At 34.7% G+C, this 16,531-nt stretch overlaps 2 protein-coding genes across 3 annotated transcripts; one reads left to right on the top strand and one right to left on the bottom strand.

Moving 5' to 3' along the window:
• The first annotated feature begins 239 nt into the window (after window positions 1-239).
• On the top strand, window positions 240-13,664 carry LOC123260941 (PRKCA-binding protein). 2 transcript variants are annotated; one of them, XM_044722339.1, is made up of 4 exons: window positions 240-292; window positions 6,854-7,172; window positions 7,261-7,456; window positions 10,712-13,664. In XM_044722339.1, exons 2-4 carry the CDS (start codon window positions 6,858-6,860, stop codon window positions 11,380-11,382), a joined length of 1,182 nt encoding a protein of 393 aa, XP_044578274.1. In that variant the 5' UTR covers window positions 240-292; window positions 6,854-6,857; the 3' UTR covers window positions 11,383-13,664. The 2 variants fall into 2 exon arrangements, with proteins under 2 accessions (XP_044578274.1, XP_044578265.1); XM_044722330.1 differs by lacking the exon at window positions 240-292 and adding an exon at window positions 992-1,039.
• On the bottom strand, window positions 8,897-9,946 carry LOC123260976. The gene is made up of 2 exons (XM_044722395.1): window positions 9,414-9,946; window positions 8,897-9,326 (listed from the first exon to the last, which is right to left on the bottom strand). Exons 1-2 carry the CDS (start codon window positions 9,559-9,561, stop codon window positions 9,082-9,084), a joined length of 393 nt encoding a protein of 130 aa, XP_044578330.1. The 5' UTR covers window positions 9,562-9,946; the 3' UTR covers window positions 8,897-9,081.
• Window positions 13,665-16,531: the final 2,867 nt, after the last annotated feature.

Genomic DNA, 16,531 nt, shown 5'->3' with positions numbered 1-16,531 from the left:
AAATTATTTAAACTATATCACGAGATTGTTCGACACATTTGTTATTGTTTACTTACAAAAAATGCGGTTGACATTTACTTGCTCACTTCACATGTATTTACGATGCTATATTCACGTCAGTACAAAAGGAACATTAGCGACGCTAGTGGTGAAAAAAGGTAACTTAACCGGTACGATTTTAGTGGGCAGACTCTGTCAATTATCCCGTTTGAGTTCGGGCTCCTTATCTAGTCTCCATGATTTCATTATAGAAATTAACTTGCTTTAAAGATAATGTGGTAGGCTAATAACTGTAAGTACTGCAAACTATAATGGTCAAAATTATACATGGTCTACAAAAACTGGAGTAAGAAAAGACGTTGGTAGCACTTATTAATAAGCTGTATTATACTGTACAGAAAAATCCAACTAGATACAAGTAATATCGACATTATTTATAATAAATAAAAAGTCATCTTGACAAATAATAAATAAGTCAAATAAATATACTAACTAAAAACAATTATATAATAAAAAGTTATTGGCTATTTTTTACAAAAGTTAAAAATAAAATTATCATAAACAATAATACATTATATAAGATATAGTTATAAAGCATAAGAAATCGTAAAGATTATTAGCCTTAAGTTGCGCGAGCATCAAATACACTGGTTACAAAGTTATATGAATTCAACGGTCATATGTCCTTAAATGTGACTGTAACAATTCTTAAAAGACTGAATATGAGTATATCATTATCAGTAACTGGAAAAAAACTCTCTCAAAACAAATACCAACTGTCACGTAGCTGCAGAGGGAACATAAAGTATCTGATATTAATTCACACTGCTGCTAACTAGCTGTTAGGGCAAGTGGATGGCACCCAAACTGTACAGTTGAATTTTGTTTTGTGTTTTGTGAGCTGTTCTGTGGATCCAAGAAAAAAAATAATTATGGTTGTTTTGATTTGAGTCGAAAAAAATATTATCAACTTCTTGTATAAGTATATTTTTTATGATATGGAGTTTGACGATGATTTTTTGTTTGAAGAAGATAAAATGTTAGTAAAATCGATTATTTAAACGACTCAAAAGAGTTTCCTCAGAAGTTTTTAAAATTCAAGCGTTCAATTATTTTCTACTTTTTTTTTTAATATTCATCAAAAAAGTCAAAATTTTATTTTTGTGATGCTTTAACAATTTGTTAAAGTTAAAATAAACACTAATTTACTAATTTTTCACGGTTTGTTATTACGATTGTGTGAATTTTACTAAACACGTCTACGGGCTATACCCAGTCTCGATCTGACAACTGATTTAAATTATATCTTATCTTTAAATAACAGACAATTCATAACAAAATTATTAGCAAAAAATGACTGAAGATAGATAATTCGATTGAGAATATTTCTATGATTTGATTATTAAACTACGTTATTATTTTTTTAGCTATTTTATTTTCTATAGAAATATGAGCATGAAGTGATGATTGGATGCCGTTTAGTAGGTTCCGATCGGTTTAGTCGTTCAAAAGTTATAACCGAGTCACATACTCACATACTCACACACACACACACACACACACACACACGCGCGCGCACACACACAAGTAGCAGCCGTCGATCCACTCCTAGCAGAAGGCCAGTATGGTTTCTGGAAAGGACGATCAACCCTGGATGAGATCAACCTGGTGGTCGATACAGCTAAGGAGGTAATCGCTGGAAAGAGATGGGAACGTGGCAGAAAGAAGTATTGTTTAGTGGCTGCCTTGGATATCAAAAATGCCTTCAATTCCACTAACTGGGACTGCATCATGCGAGCTCTCGAAGATAAAGAAGTGCCAGGATACCTGCGCAGAATGGTAGCAAACTACTTTACAGACAGAGTCCTCAAATATGACACGAAAAACGGTCCAAGGGAGTACGAAATAACCGGAGGAGTGCCACAGGGCTCGGTTTTGGGTCCTTTGCTGTGGATCATCATGTATGATGGTCTCCTGAGAGTTGCATTACCATCAGAGGTGAAACTTGTTGCATATGCCGATGATGTAGCGGTAGTGATTGTCGCGAAACACTTGGAAGAGATCAATCTGGCTTTCGATATCACATTTAGCCGGATTAACCGATGGATGGAGATGATGAAGTTGGAGTTAGCCAAGCACAAAACTGAATCTGTGCTCATCACAGAAAGATCGTAGAAAACATCAAGCTGAATGTCGGCGAGCAGGAGATCGCATCGCAACCATTTATCCGATATCTGGGGGTGATGCTGGATGCCCGACTGAACTTTAAGCAACAGGTCGAACACGTAAGTGCTAAAGCATCAGCGGTGGTAACTAGCCTATCAAGACTGATGCCGAATGTTGGAGGCCCGAAGCAGAGCAGGAGACTATTGCTGTCGTCAGTAGTCACATCAGTGCTCACATATGGAATATCCGTTTGGGCAGACGCGCTGGAGACCCAAGAATCATGGAGGAAAGCCGGACCGGTCTACCGATTAAGTGCACTGAGAGTTGCAAGCGCCTTCCGCACAATATCCGAGGAGGCAGTGTGCGGCATTTCTAGAACTCTGCCTCTTAGAGTCCTAGCTGAGGAAAGACGGAACCTATACCACCGAAAGAGGTCATCTACACTGAGCGCTGAAGAACTGAGAACTGAAGAGCGACAACATAGCATAGCAAGATGGCAACAACTATGGGATGCTGCGGAGAAGGGAAGATGGACTCATCGACTTATACCAAGGATTGACGTTTGGCTTAACCAGAATCCCGGCGAGGCCAACTACTATCTGACCCAGATGTTGTCAGGACACGGCTGTTTCCGGGAGTACCTTTATCGCTTTAAGCACGATAATTCCCCAGAGTGTCCGTCTTGCCCAAGAGTTGCTGAAAATGCAGAGCACGTTTTCTTTGAGTGCCCTCGTTTTAACCCACAGCGTGATGAGTTAGAGAAGATCCTGAACAAGAAAATCACACCAGAGTCAATAGTAGAAGAAATGCTGTCATCCGAAGCTGCCTGGAACGCCACAAGCACGTTTACCACCGAAGTGCTTACAGAGCTGCATTCCATTGAAAGAAAAAGGGCAAATGACAGAAACTAGAAGGAAGGAAAAATAACACCTTAGCCTCCAGAAGGAATAGCAGTAGCTAGATCCTCCCCTCACGAAGTAATGCCTGATGGCGGTTTCCATGAGGGATTAGAGGAAAGAAGAAAAGGGGTTTAGGGTTTAGTGGGTAGGGGCGTTAGCGTCGAGTTTTAGTATGACGCTGCGTCGAGTCGCCACATATCCAGGCCGAACAGCTATGCCTGGAATCCGTAAAAGGGATTCCCCCCCCCCTAAGTTAAAAAAAAAACACACACACGCACGCACACTCACACACACACACACACACACACACACACACACACACATGCATACATACATACAGGCATAGTGACAACAACGCAGGGGTAGTCAGGGAAGCTTCCTATGACCTTAAATCGTCGAGATCTGATGATAACTTAATTTTTGCAAAATAGGGTGAAAAGAATAACCCCGATTTTTGAAAATCTTCGATTTTCTTAGCGGGAAGTTAAAAATAAAGATCTGCAAAAAATCATCTTTAGATTTTTGAGAAATGAAAACAAAATACTTCTTTTTTTGTGTTTCTCGTCATTTTTGATTATAATACTCCGGACCCAAATTTTCAAAAAAATAAAAAAATAAGGATATCCAATAATTAAATAAGAAAATAAAAAATCCGAGATAAATCATCTCTAGATTCTTGAAAAATGAAAACATGAAATTTTTTTGATTTCGATTTTGATTATTTTTTACTTTGATGTCCGGCTCCAAAATTTTCAAAAAAATCAAGAATGAAGGATATCTAACGATCCGACTAACAAATTTAAAATAAAAAAAATATCATCTTTAGATTTTTCAAAGACAAAAAGGTGACTTTTTTTTTTTTTTAATAATAATCATTTCATTCGCAGATATACGTCCCACAATGCCCTAAGCCAAAATTTAAAAAACTAACTGAAATCATCTTTTTAGAATCCAAAAACAAATTAAATTTGAAAATTTCATATTCATGAACCGATCGGAAACACGGTGAGAGTTTCCCAAAATTTAATTTTTAATTAAAAAAATTTTTTAGTAATAAAAAAATTTCGTTTATTATCACCTGTAGGTAAGTCAACGACAAACAATTTATAATTTGGTAAACTTGAAAAACTTAATTTCGCTTGTAGATATCCCTATCTGAAATTTTATTTTGTCTGCTGTCCGCTAACTTCAGGGTCACATAGAAATAGATATTTTTAACTTTTACTCATAGAAAAAACGTCCGAATTTCGCAACTCTTTGGGAAGAAATAACTCCCGATAGTAACGTTGAACAAGTTTAGGGCGAGTTTCTGTTGAACAACAGAAATACTGTATTGATATATACTTTTTAGGTAAAGATTGTTTTAAAAAGCTGATTTAATTATTTTGCATTCGGGCAATTCTAGTCACCATAATTCTTAATTAGATGATCTTTTTTTCCGATTATAAGGCTTATACAACCTACGCACACACACACACACACACACACACACACACACACACACACACACACACACACACACACACACACACACACACACACACACACACACACACACACACACACACACACACCCCCGCGAAGAAATGCCTTACGGCGGTACCATGGGGGATCAGAGGATAGAAGAGAAAGGGGTTTAGGGTTTAGTGGGTAGGGGCGTTAGCGTCGAGTTTTTAGTATGACGCTGCGTCGAGTCGCCACATATCCAGGCCAAACAACTATGCCTAGAATCCGTAAAAAGGATTCCCCTAAAGGGAAAAAAAAAAAAAAATTAGGAAAACGGTTGACACTGAAGGCCATTCCTGCAACTTCCCGCTAATTCCGTTAATACCTGGTTGCTTTTTGAGCTCTTCGAGCTCAAAAGTACAATCTGTGTGTTGTTTTAAGCTCTCCGAGCTCAAAAGATACCTTTTCTATTTTTTTGAGCTCTTTGAGCTCAAATGTCTGATAGAAGTTTCATGGAACACTATTTTTGAATGTTCATACCGCAATAACTTTTGAATGAATGAACCGATTTTTACGCGGTTGGCGGCATTCTACGTAGTTTTTAAGCCTTATAAATAATTTCTAAGTTTCAATTGGTCAAACTAGCAATTTCGGAGTAACTCTGAACCACCCATTTTCTCGGTTTTCTTTCGTTCACGATATCTCTCGAACGAATCAACCGATTTTGACCAGCTTGGTGGCAATCGACGTGGTTTTATGATGTTAAGAGCTGATTAGTTTTTGGAATCGATCGGTAGAGCTGTTTGAAAGTTATTCCAAAAAATGTCGAAGTTATGTTGAAAAAATCCTTATTTCCAAATATTTCGTCGAGGATATCTCTCGAACTAATCAACCGATTTCCACGTTTTCGGCGGCAATCGACGCGGTTTTTTAACTTCTGAAATTATTCTATATCATCAAAAACGATCCGAGAAGAAATGACGAAGTTATGTGAAAAAAACACTTTTTTCGGTTTTCTTTCGTTCACGCTATCTCTCGAACGAATCAACCGATTTTGATCGGGTTGACGCCGATCGGCGTGGTTTTTCAAGCTTAAGGGCGGATTAGTTTTTGAAGTTGATCGATAGAGCCGTTTAAAAGATATTCCAAAAAAACTACTTTCAAAAATGATTTTTTTCTTATTTTTTTTAAGATTTTTCAAGATTTCTTAAAATCTATCGGTCCGAATCGGTTCAAATTCTCAGGAAATCTAAGTTCAGCGTAGCCCTTTCGAATGGCACCAACCGCGATGAAATCGGTTCAACCGTTCAAAAGTTATAAGCGAGTCACATAGTCACACACACACACACACACACACACACACACACACACACACACACACACACACACACACACACACACACACACACACACACATACATACATACAGACATAGTGACAACATCGCGGGGGTAGTTAGGGAAGCTTCCTGTGACCTTCAAACGTCGAGATCTGATGAAAACTCGATTTTTGCCAAACGGGGTAAAAACAATAACTTCCCGATTTTTGAAAATCTGAGATTTTTAGCGGGAAGTTAAAAAAAAAAAAAAACACACACACACACACACACATCATTCCGAAATTGAATTGTAGAATAGCGAAATTTTCATTTGTACAGATAGACGTACGAACAAATGTTCTGAAAGACAAAATATTCAAACATTAATAACTCAATACCTAACTATCGCACAGAAAACTAAAAGATGGTTAAAAAAATAAATAGTATATATTACACACCTAGGGAAGTAAAGTAAGAAATGTCTCAGATCACATGTAATTGTCAACAAACATGTGATCCGAGACATTTCTTACTTTACTTCCCTAGGTGTGTAATATACTAATTTCTAGAAAAATATCCAATGGTTTTTTGAAAAAAAAAATAGGAAAACGGTTGACCCTAAAGGCCATCCCTGCAACTTTCCGCTAATTCCATACTTAAGCGCTCAAACACACACACACACACACACACACACACACACACACACACACACACACACACACACACACACACACAGATACACACACATACACACCATCGCGGGAATAGTCAAGAAAGCTTCCTAGGACCTCAAAACGTCGAGATCTGATGAAAACTCGATTTTCGAAAAACGGAGTAAAAACTAAAAACAATTTCCCGATTTTCGAAAATTTTTAATTTTCTTAGCGAGAAGTTAAAAATTTTTTCTCTTCTTTACACGAACGCGCGTATTTTGTCGTGATATCGCTTAATCTAATATAGTTGAATCTTGACATTTTTTTTTCTCAAAATTACAAAAAAGTAATTATTTTATTTTATTTCACAGGGGTATGATAATTACGTCCGGTAATGTGACCATAAGAAAAAATCCCAGTAATTTGATAGGTATCAGTATTGGTGGTGGATCTCCATATTGCCCTTGTTTATATATTGTTCAAGTATTTGACAATACCCCTGCTGCTTTGGAAGGAACTTTGCAGTCAGGAGATGAATTATGTTCTGTTAATGGAATATCGGTAAAAGGAAAAACCAAAGAAGACGTTGCCGCTATGATTCAATCGTCTGAAAATCAAGTAAGCATCAACTATAACAAACTTCATGCTGATCCTCGTCAAGGACGGACGCTAGACATAGCGTTGAAAAAAGTAAGTTTTTTTATCGAATATGTTTCTTCTAGTAATAATTTTAATGTACCAATCTAATAAACTAACTAATAATAGATAAAAATTACAGGTTAAACATCGTTTAGTGGAAAGTATGGGTAGTGCAACAGCTGATGCTCTTGGATTATCCAGAGCTATTCTGTGTAATGATGCTCTTGTTCAAAAACTTATTACTTTACAGCGTACTGAAAGTTTATATAAAGATCTAGTAGCTCATGCTAAATCAATGCTACATGCATTTTTTGATCTGATACAAATTCACAAAGGTACTCGTAAAATTTCAATACTTAATTTTAAAATGATACTGAATTTAATACATGCTAGCTTATATGAACAGAATTAGAAAGACGGAAAACCTGCGAGCTAGTTTGATAGAATTTATCGTTATGTATCAATACCGTTATTTTTAGGTACATTTTAAGATTGGGAGAATAATATTTGATCATGAAAATTTCTGCGTGTGCCCTTTATTACAATTTTTTTTCAACTATTTTTTTAATAGATCAATTGCAGCTATCTCGCTTTAAAATATGCATACGATATAAATTTAAATCTACAAATTATGATGAGCCAGAAAATGATTGAGTGAACTGACCAACTTGCAACCATCAAATATGTTTAAAATTATTTTTTTGGACTGTAATTATTTTACAAATACGAAATTGGTGAAAGTCACAAGCATAAATTACAGCTCAGTCTCATTTATAATTTTTTCTCTTGCTCTTCTCGCGATATTTTTTTATTTCAAAAATTTCTAATAAATTATATGAATCGATCGAATACATTTTGAAGAACTTCAAAAATAAACTTTAAATAAAAATTTAGTCGAATAACATTTGAAAAGCTGTATCAATCAATACCAAAATCCAATCTATTATATTCTCAAAAAAACCGCAGCAGATGCCGACAACGGAATCAAAATTGATTCACTCGGTCGGAAGATATTTTGTGCTATAAATAATGCATTTAGGAAAATATATTTTAAAGTAGTTAAAACTCCTAAAGTAGTTGAAAGTCATAAAAAAAAATCGATAAGTTTTAGGCATAGTCTCCTGAGTTAACCGTTTTTAGTAAATTTCATCAAAATCTAACTATTGCATCTGTCTTCATGACGGAACTTTTATAGTATATTACATACCTAGGGCTTTCTTATTTACTGCTCAAGGTGTGTATACTATTTTTCTTCTCGACGGAGGCAGAAAGAGCCAACTTCGTTCAGCGCAGCGGGATTGTAAAGTATGCTTAAAATAAGTACACAAAAACATAGTGGTTCTACGTGAGAAAATTGGCGCATAACACCGACACAAAAAAAAAATTAAGTAGAGTGTGCATTTGACCGGACCTACCTAAGGGTACGTATTTTGGTCCGCTGAATCCGAATTCGAGGTCAGTTTGACCCCTACACCCTCGAAATTTCGAGAAAACTTCGAAAAACCGTAAAAATGATGAAAATCGGCAGTTTTAATGATAAAATAATTTTTTGGAACTAAACTAAGCGTGATTTTCATGTATTTCGATCCGCTGAATATGAATCGAAATTTTATTGAGACCACGAGCCATTTTAAATGTGAAAAAATCACACAAAACTCTCGAAAATTCCGAAAAAATATAGTTTTCATGATAAAAAAAACTTTTTCTGGTCCAATTCAGATAAAATTTTATATCTTTTGATGTCTTCAATTCGCATCTTAATTTTTTTAGTCTATTCACCCTCTAAAGCTGGAAAAATTCGAAAAAATTGTAAAAATTACCATTCATAACAGAAAAAAAATTGATTGAACATGATTTAATGCCTAAAATAAATACTCTATAACGTAGATATATCAAATAACTTGAAATCTGTGAAAAACACAAGACATTAAAAGATAGAAAGAAATGATTTTTACGAATCCTAAACTTTCCTTCGTTTGTATCGCACTCTTTTATCCTCAAATGATCTTCGTAGTGGATTCCTCTTTCGTTTACGATTTTCTTTGGGTACTTCTCTTTTTAACATCCAACAAAAATCTGCCATCATGTTAACACTCCAATTTCCTTGGTATCTACTCTCCATTTCACTGATGTCTTGGTGAAAACGTTCTCCCTGTTCTTCACTATAGTCTCCACAATTGTCAGGGAAGTGGTCAAGATGAGAATCTAAAAAGTGTAATTTGAGATTCATTTAACAACCCAAATTTTTGTAGTTTTCCAGCAATGCGTCAACTAAAATGCTGTAATCCTCACTTCTGTTATTTCCCAAAAAGTTTTGTGAAACATTTTTGAAGCTTACCCAAGCTGCTTTTTCTGTGTCGTTCATTGTTCCTTCAAAATTTGCATCCTGAAATAAAGATTGTAGAAATAACAATTCTGTAAACCAGTTGGTGAAGACCATATCATTGGTATTGTGAATTTCAAGTTGTCCTGTTTCTTGTTTTTTTTTCCCACCGGGTTAACATCATGTTACATCGACTACAAATCGTATGTGGAACCCATGCTAAATCCAAATTAGTAATTTGGAGACCAAAACATTCTTCATAAATTTGTTTCATCTTATCAGATAACGATCTTCGATTCCTTTCCAAATTGAATTCTCCACAAATGTAACAAAATAAATCAGGACTTTTATTACACAGATGAGAATTACTTCTTGTAATAGTATACTCTCCAGTAGCCAAGTTTCCCACTTCTGAAGAGCTGCAGTCGCTTAATGACGACGCCTGCGAGCCTGCTTTCTCACTCTGACCAGACGCCGATACTGGGGCTCTGACTCCCTGCATCGTAAAGTATTTATCACTTGTAACTGCCATGACGGCACACACGCCGTTAACCCAGGGACTCTGCCAGATGGTTCTGTTGCCCACTGTCACCACTTGGAGGTGCCCTGGTTACAGGCACAAGCAATTAAGTCTTGCAAAGTCAAAAACGAGAGTAAAAAAAAAAAAAAAAATACTTTTTTCGGAATTTTGGAGGGTTTGTGTGATTTTTTTACATTTAAAACGGCTCGTGGTCTCAATAAAGTTTCGATTCATATTCAGCGGATCGAAATACATGAAAATCACGCTTAGTTTAGTTCCAAAAAATTTTTTTATCATTAAAACTGCCGATTTTCATCATTTTTACGGTTTTTCGAAGTTTTCTCGAAATTTCGAGGGTGTAGGGGTCAAACTGACCTCGAATTCGGATTCAGCGGACCAAAATACGTACCCTTAGATAGGTCCGGTCAAATGCACATTCTACTTAATTTTTTCTTTTTGTGCCGGTGTTATAATTAAATGGCGGTAAATTAAAGACGAAGAATTAAAAAATCAAATGGCGAATTCTCTAGTGCTTACGCTAGAGACGTGGAGAATTCTAAATTTATTTTGATTGAATATGAACTGAATAAGAATCTGATAAGTTAGTATAAATTTGGCACTGGATCTAAATACACACAAGAATATATCACTTTCCAAACTAATGCCATATTTTTCAGCATTTAAAATATAAGATATAATTTACATATTCTTTTTTTGTCAGGCAATGAAAAAAATTTTTTTTTTCAGTATTCGGAGATGCTTTTGTATCAATAGGAGTGCGAGAACCTCAACCTCGTGCCAGTGAAGCATTCAGAAAATTTGGAGAGCAACATAGGCAAATAGAAAAGTTTGGAAAATTGATGTTAAAGATGCTAAAACCAATTTTAAGTGATTTAGGGACTTATCTTCATAAAGTGATTCCAGATACTCGGTTAACAATCAGCAAATATGCTGACGCCAAGTTTGAATATTTATCTTATTGTCTGAAAGTAAAAGAATTAGATGACGAAGAACAGAGTTACATCGCTCTTCAAGAACCATTATATCGTGTTGAAACAGGAAATTACGAATATAGATTAGTTTTAAGATGCCGACAAGATGCTCGGTTAAAGTTTGCTAAACAAAGATCAGATGTTCTTGTAAAATTAGAGTTACTAGATAACAAACATGTTCAGGATATCGTCTGGCAATTTCAAAAATTTGCTTCTAGTCTATCAAGTTATTATTCGAAAACTCAAAGTTTATTATCTACCACAAGTTTATTTCCGGTTGAAGTTGATCTTACACGGTCTGCATTTCATTATAAATTGTCCGAACAACAAATCGTAACTGAAGATGATCTTTACAGTGATGCGGAATTAAGAAACGAAGATGATGAAAACAAGATCAATCCAATTCTAGGAATAGACACTGAATAATTTTTTTAACAATAATTTGGATTAACAACTTTTATTATTTTACATTTTCAGCCATTATGTGCGTAACATCTTAAAAGTATTGATTGATAAACCATGAACAAAATAGTATAGTTATGTGTTATAATTCTATTATAACAGTTGAAGTTTTAATTGTTCTGCCAAAGTATATTTATATATTCATATCTAATCAATTTTCAGAGATTTGAGCATTTATTAAAATATTTTTATTTAAGAAAGTCGTTATGGAAGATTTTAAACAGTTTATATTATATAAAAAATACATGTGTGCATGAGTGTGGACGTGTGTAAACTTTTTTTAACTGTTAAACGGATTGATCGATCGAAATGCGACTTGCAGTATTTAACGAGGTTTTACTAAACTCCAGATTCCCTAAAAATTTTAATCGATTCTGTCATGTAGATGTTGAACAATATAATGAAGATAAAAAAATACTTTTTTTCTTGATCAACTGTAGATTACTCTACTACTGATCAATTCCAAAACTGACTCAGCCCTGTTCTTAACACAATTTCAAATGCCGCTTTTTTTTTTTTTTTTTTTTTTTTTTTAATTAACATTAAGGTCGCTTTAACAGCTAGGTCTCTAGCGACCGCAAATACTTACAATACCATACATATTATTAATATAATACCAATATTTTAATCCATCATAGTTATGTGTATAAATCTTGAATTGAATTCAAAAGCTTAATAAATAATATTGTTGTGTTGAAAGTTTTTTGAAAATAACTCTTGTTTTTCTAGTCAGATCGATTTTTGGAACTCAAGACCTCCAATTTGATTATATGGTTAAACGACTCATTGTACATTGAACGATCATTGTACAATAGTTTGAAAAAAAATGGCATTTTTAAATTACTTTTAGATTTTTTAGTTCAAAGAGCTATACAAATAAGAGATATACCCATATAGCAATCTTTTTCAAGGCTTGAGCAAATCTGGTCTTAATTTCGATAGTTGTTAGTGTCTTTTTCTACTTATGGGCCTTGCTCCAGATACTTGTAGCAAATTCAATTGACAAGTTTTGAACAAGCCTTGTACAAGAACTTTGGGCCAGATTATAGCTCAAGAATTGTGTAAGAAAATTGAGAAAATCTGAAGATGCTTATCGATAAACTAACTATATCAATTCTTGAGAAAGACTTACACCAGAAGCATGCTGAATATACTTGTGCAAGACTTGCTCAAGATCAAATGTTTTTAAATGACCATTTGCATCATTCTACCCCTCCTATATTTACTATAGGATCAGTAGATATCATTCAGCTTAACTTTTTAGAGTATAGACCTACTGTTTAATCGATCAAGACAAAATTATTTTTAAATGAGCACCTCTGAATCAATACATTTTCAAGTAGTGGAGGAGAAAAAGTGCTATAAAATATATAATGCATCATGCATCTTGAGCAAATCTTGAGCAAGTCACGCTTCAACATTTACTGTTAGTTTTTGGTTCACAAATGCTTTAGAAATGAACAAATTACTGAGAGTTACGGATCTTGAGCAAATCTTGAGCAAGTCGTGGGTAAGCGTCTGTTGTAAGTTTCTGATTCAAAAAATGCGTCAAAAAGTTTTTCAATGCACCTTGCATCAGACTTGTCTCATATTCTTGCACAAAATGTCTTGAGCTAGTTATATATAAATCTTGAAGCAGTTCTCTCTACATGAACTTGAGCAAGACCTATATGTAGAAAAAGACATTATCAACTAGGGGTTTTGCTCAAGAAAGGTTTTGTTACCTGGGATAATTGAATAAAAACATTATTTTTAATGATTTATTCACATAACTGAGAGTTTACATTATTTATAACTGAGAGATATATTTGTGACTACTTTAAGTTCGAAAATAGCTGAAAATTTCTACGGTGATCTACAGAATAGATTGTTTTACAGATTTTTCTGAACATTTTTTTTTTTTTTTTAATAGAGCTTTACTTGTAGCGTTTAAAACTCTACAAAAAGGATAGAAAGATACTAAAACATAAAAGATCCTTACGTATTGTTTGGAAGTAAAAATAATTTTAATATTGTACCATTCGATATTAAATATCAGTTTTAAATATATAAAATTTATGCATCAGAGTGAATCGAATATCTGCTTTTCGTGAAGTTTGTTTAGTAATTAAGAATTTTCGTCTGTGAGGTAAACAAAAGTTGTGCACACAGGGTTAAATTCTTTCTTTTACATTTTATATGAGAAAATTTATTCTTTATAAGAAGCCTTATCAAATAAAACGTAAATATAGTAGTTTTCAAAATAATTATAATTTCATATGAAAAGTGTTATTTTCTTTTGACAATATTTACTTTATTTTATAAGTACTAAGTTTATTAGTAGATATAATGTCTATATTTTAAATAATAAATTTAACGACTGCATACTAAGCTAGAAGTTATATTATCAAGACTAGTTGAAAAACAATTAGGAAAACAGTTGACCTGAAGGCCATCCCTGCAACTTCCCACTAATTCCATACCTAGGCGCTTGAAATTACACTTATGATGTTTTTGAGCTCTTCGAGCTCAAAAGTCTGATAGAAGTTTCATAGCACACTCCGTTTTTAGTAGATTTCATAGAAATCTAACTATTGCATTGGTCCTCATGACGGAACTTTTGAAAAATTTTGCTATATTTCGACTCAGCTCGTCAAGCGAATCCAGAAAATGCATATGGTTCAAAAGTTTATATATGTATGTATTTATATATATATATATATATATATATATGGGATATAACGCGGCTTGTCAGGACGATAGCGTCGCCAATTTACAACGGATCTCTACCAAACTCAACATACTTATTCTACAGATAAATACCAAAGTCAAGTTAGAAGATGAGCTTAATCGGTCAAGTAATTTAGAAATACGAGGATTTCAAAATTTTGAAAATCATAAAAATTCATATTTCTTCACTTTCTTACTCGAATAACTTTTGAATGGGATAACTTATTGAAATTCTGTAAAATGTCTCTGAAAGCTCTTAAAATAAGCTTCAATTTCAGTACCAAATAATATGTGTAGTCTCAAAATTATGTCCTATTCCGCTATGCCAATTATGAAATTTTAGTAGATTTCATAGAAATCTAACTATTGCATTGGTCCTCATGACGGAACTTTTGAAAAATTTTGCTATATTTCGACTCAGCTCGTCAAGCGAATTCAGAAAATGCATATGGTTCAAAAGTTTATATATGTATGTATTTATATATATATATATATATATATATATATATATATATATATATATATATATATATGCTATATATATATATATATATATATATATATATATATATATATTTATATATGGGATATAACGCGGCTTGTCAGGACGATAGCGTCGCCAATTTACAACGGATCTCTACCAAACTCAACATACTTATTCTACAGATAAATACCAAAGTCAAGTTCGAAGATGAGCTTAATCGGTCAAGTAATTTAGAAATACCAGGATTTCAAAATTTTGAAAATCATAAAAATTCATATTTCTTCACTTTCGAACTCGAATAACTTTTGAATGGGATAACTTATTGCAATTCTGTAAATTGCTTCCGAAAGCTCTTTAAATAAGCTTTAATATGAGTACCATGTCATATGTGTAGTCTCAAAATTATGCCCCATTCCCCTATGCCAATTATGAAATTTGCTATTGCACTGGTTTTAGTATTTGTCCGTCGATATATATTTTTGTCGATTGCATATAAGTTAAAAGCCCTAGTTCTGTATACAATCTTCGTTATATTTTTTTCTATTCATGATGAAATCTACTTCCATTTCGGCTGCCGAATGGTCTTTTTTAATTTTCAAACCACAATAACTTTTGAATAAATCAACGGACTTTCACTCGGATGGCGGCATTCGACGCAGTTTTTTCAGCCTCATAAAGAATTTTTATTTAAGTTTAAATTGATCAAACAAGGAATTTTGGAGTAATTCCGAAAAAACACTTTCTTCGGTTTTCATTCGTTCACGATATCTCTCGAACGAATCAACCGATTTTGACCGACTTCGCGGCGATCGGCGTGGTTTTTTCATGTTAAAAGCTGATTAGTTTTTGGAATCGATCGGTAAAGCCGTTTAAGAGTTATTTCAAAAAAACCATATTTGAAAAAATTTTTTTTCGTGGTTTTTTTGAGATTTCTCAAAATCTACCGGTTCGAATCGGTCTAAATTGTATTTAAAATCTAAGTTTGGTCAAGCCTTTTCGAATGGCATCAACCGCGATGAAATCGGTCAAACCGCACACACATCAGTTGATGAGGTACAGAGGGTAGGAGCCAAATAAAATACGCTCCCGTGGACAAAACTCCCCTTTTAATGGGTTGGTCACACTAACTGACCTAGCAAGACGATCGTTCCCTGCTGTAACTCACTGGGAGTGTCCGGAACCCGTGTCGATTATTTCCGACGATGCGGGCTTCAGCTGATGTGAGCTTGCTCTGCTGAGGTGTAAGTTGCAGTAGCGAATCAGGAGCCAGCCACTTCGGGCCTTGATCAGGAAGTACGTAGTTAGTGTTAGAGATCGGAATCTTCACCGCCCCGAGCGAGTCTAGTCCGTCCGTGTATTCCGGGACTGGCTAAGTGTCGGCTAGGCCTCAGGGAACTGGGGTAGAAGTACTCTCTCCGAGGGTACACCCGTTCCTAGTTATGACAACCCGCTCCACTCCGTACGATGCGCTGGTAAATCAAAAAAGTATGAGTAATTTACAGGAAACAAACAAGAGTGGAAACGGGCTTCATGCCCAACAAGCAGCGATTGAAGCAAGCGCTGGAGCGCCTTGAAAAGCTGACCATTGAGCTGCAAGAGTTTGTCCAAACAAAGGTCAATATCCACAAGGAGATAAAGACCAAGACAACCGGTGAAGTCAATGCTCTTGGAAGATTCAAGAAACTGGACGAGGAATGGCAGTCATCACGACGACGCATTCAAACTGAAGTTGAGACAGAAGAAGCAATGGACAAGAAGAATATATGGCGAGGCTTTCGCCTACCTCCGAAGAGGCCGTTTCATGGGCTAAAAAGAGCTATACACGCACGTATATTTGTCCTACCCTCACCATTACGAAAACACAGCCAAGATCGCGGACAAGGAAAAACCGCTGCTCTCTTGTGTTTATACACATTCATT

Source organism: Cotesia glomerata, linkage group LG1 (genome assembly GCF_020080835.1).
Source record: "Cotesia glomerata isolate CgM1 linkage group LG1, MPM_Cglom_v2.3, whole genome shotgun sequence".
NCBI classification, from domain to species: Eukaryota; Metazoa; Arthropoda; class Insecta; order Hymenoptera; family Braconidae; genus Cotesia; species Cotesia glomerata.
The sequence above is the reverse complement of the archived record's forward strand: the minus strand, read 5'-3'. Positions and strand labels throughout refer to the sequence as shown.

Coding starts and splice junctions, on each gene's coding strand:
- LOC123260976 (XM_044722395.1), bottom strand. CDS start 9,561: ATGGTCTTCACCAACTGGTTTACAGAATTGTTATTTCTACAATCTTTA. Junction 9,327..9,413: donor CTTTTTGGGAAATAACAGAA/GTGAGGATTACA, acceptor TACACTTTTTAG/ATTCTCATCTTGACCACTTC.
- LOC123260941 (XM_044722330.1), top strand. CDS start 999: ATGGAGTTTGACGATGATTTTTTGTTTGAAGAAGATAAAAT. Junction 1,040..6,853: donor TTGTTTGAAGAAGATAAAAT/GTTAGTAAAATC, acceptor TTTATTTCACAG/GGGTATGATAATTACGTCCG. Junction 7,457..10,711: donor TCTGATACAAATTCACAAAG/GTACTCGTAAAA, acceptor TTTTTTTTTCAG/TATTCGGAGATGCTTTTGTA.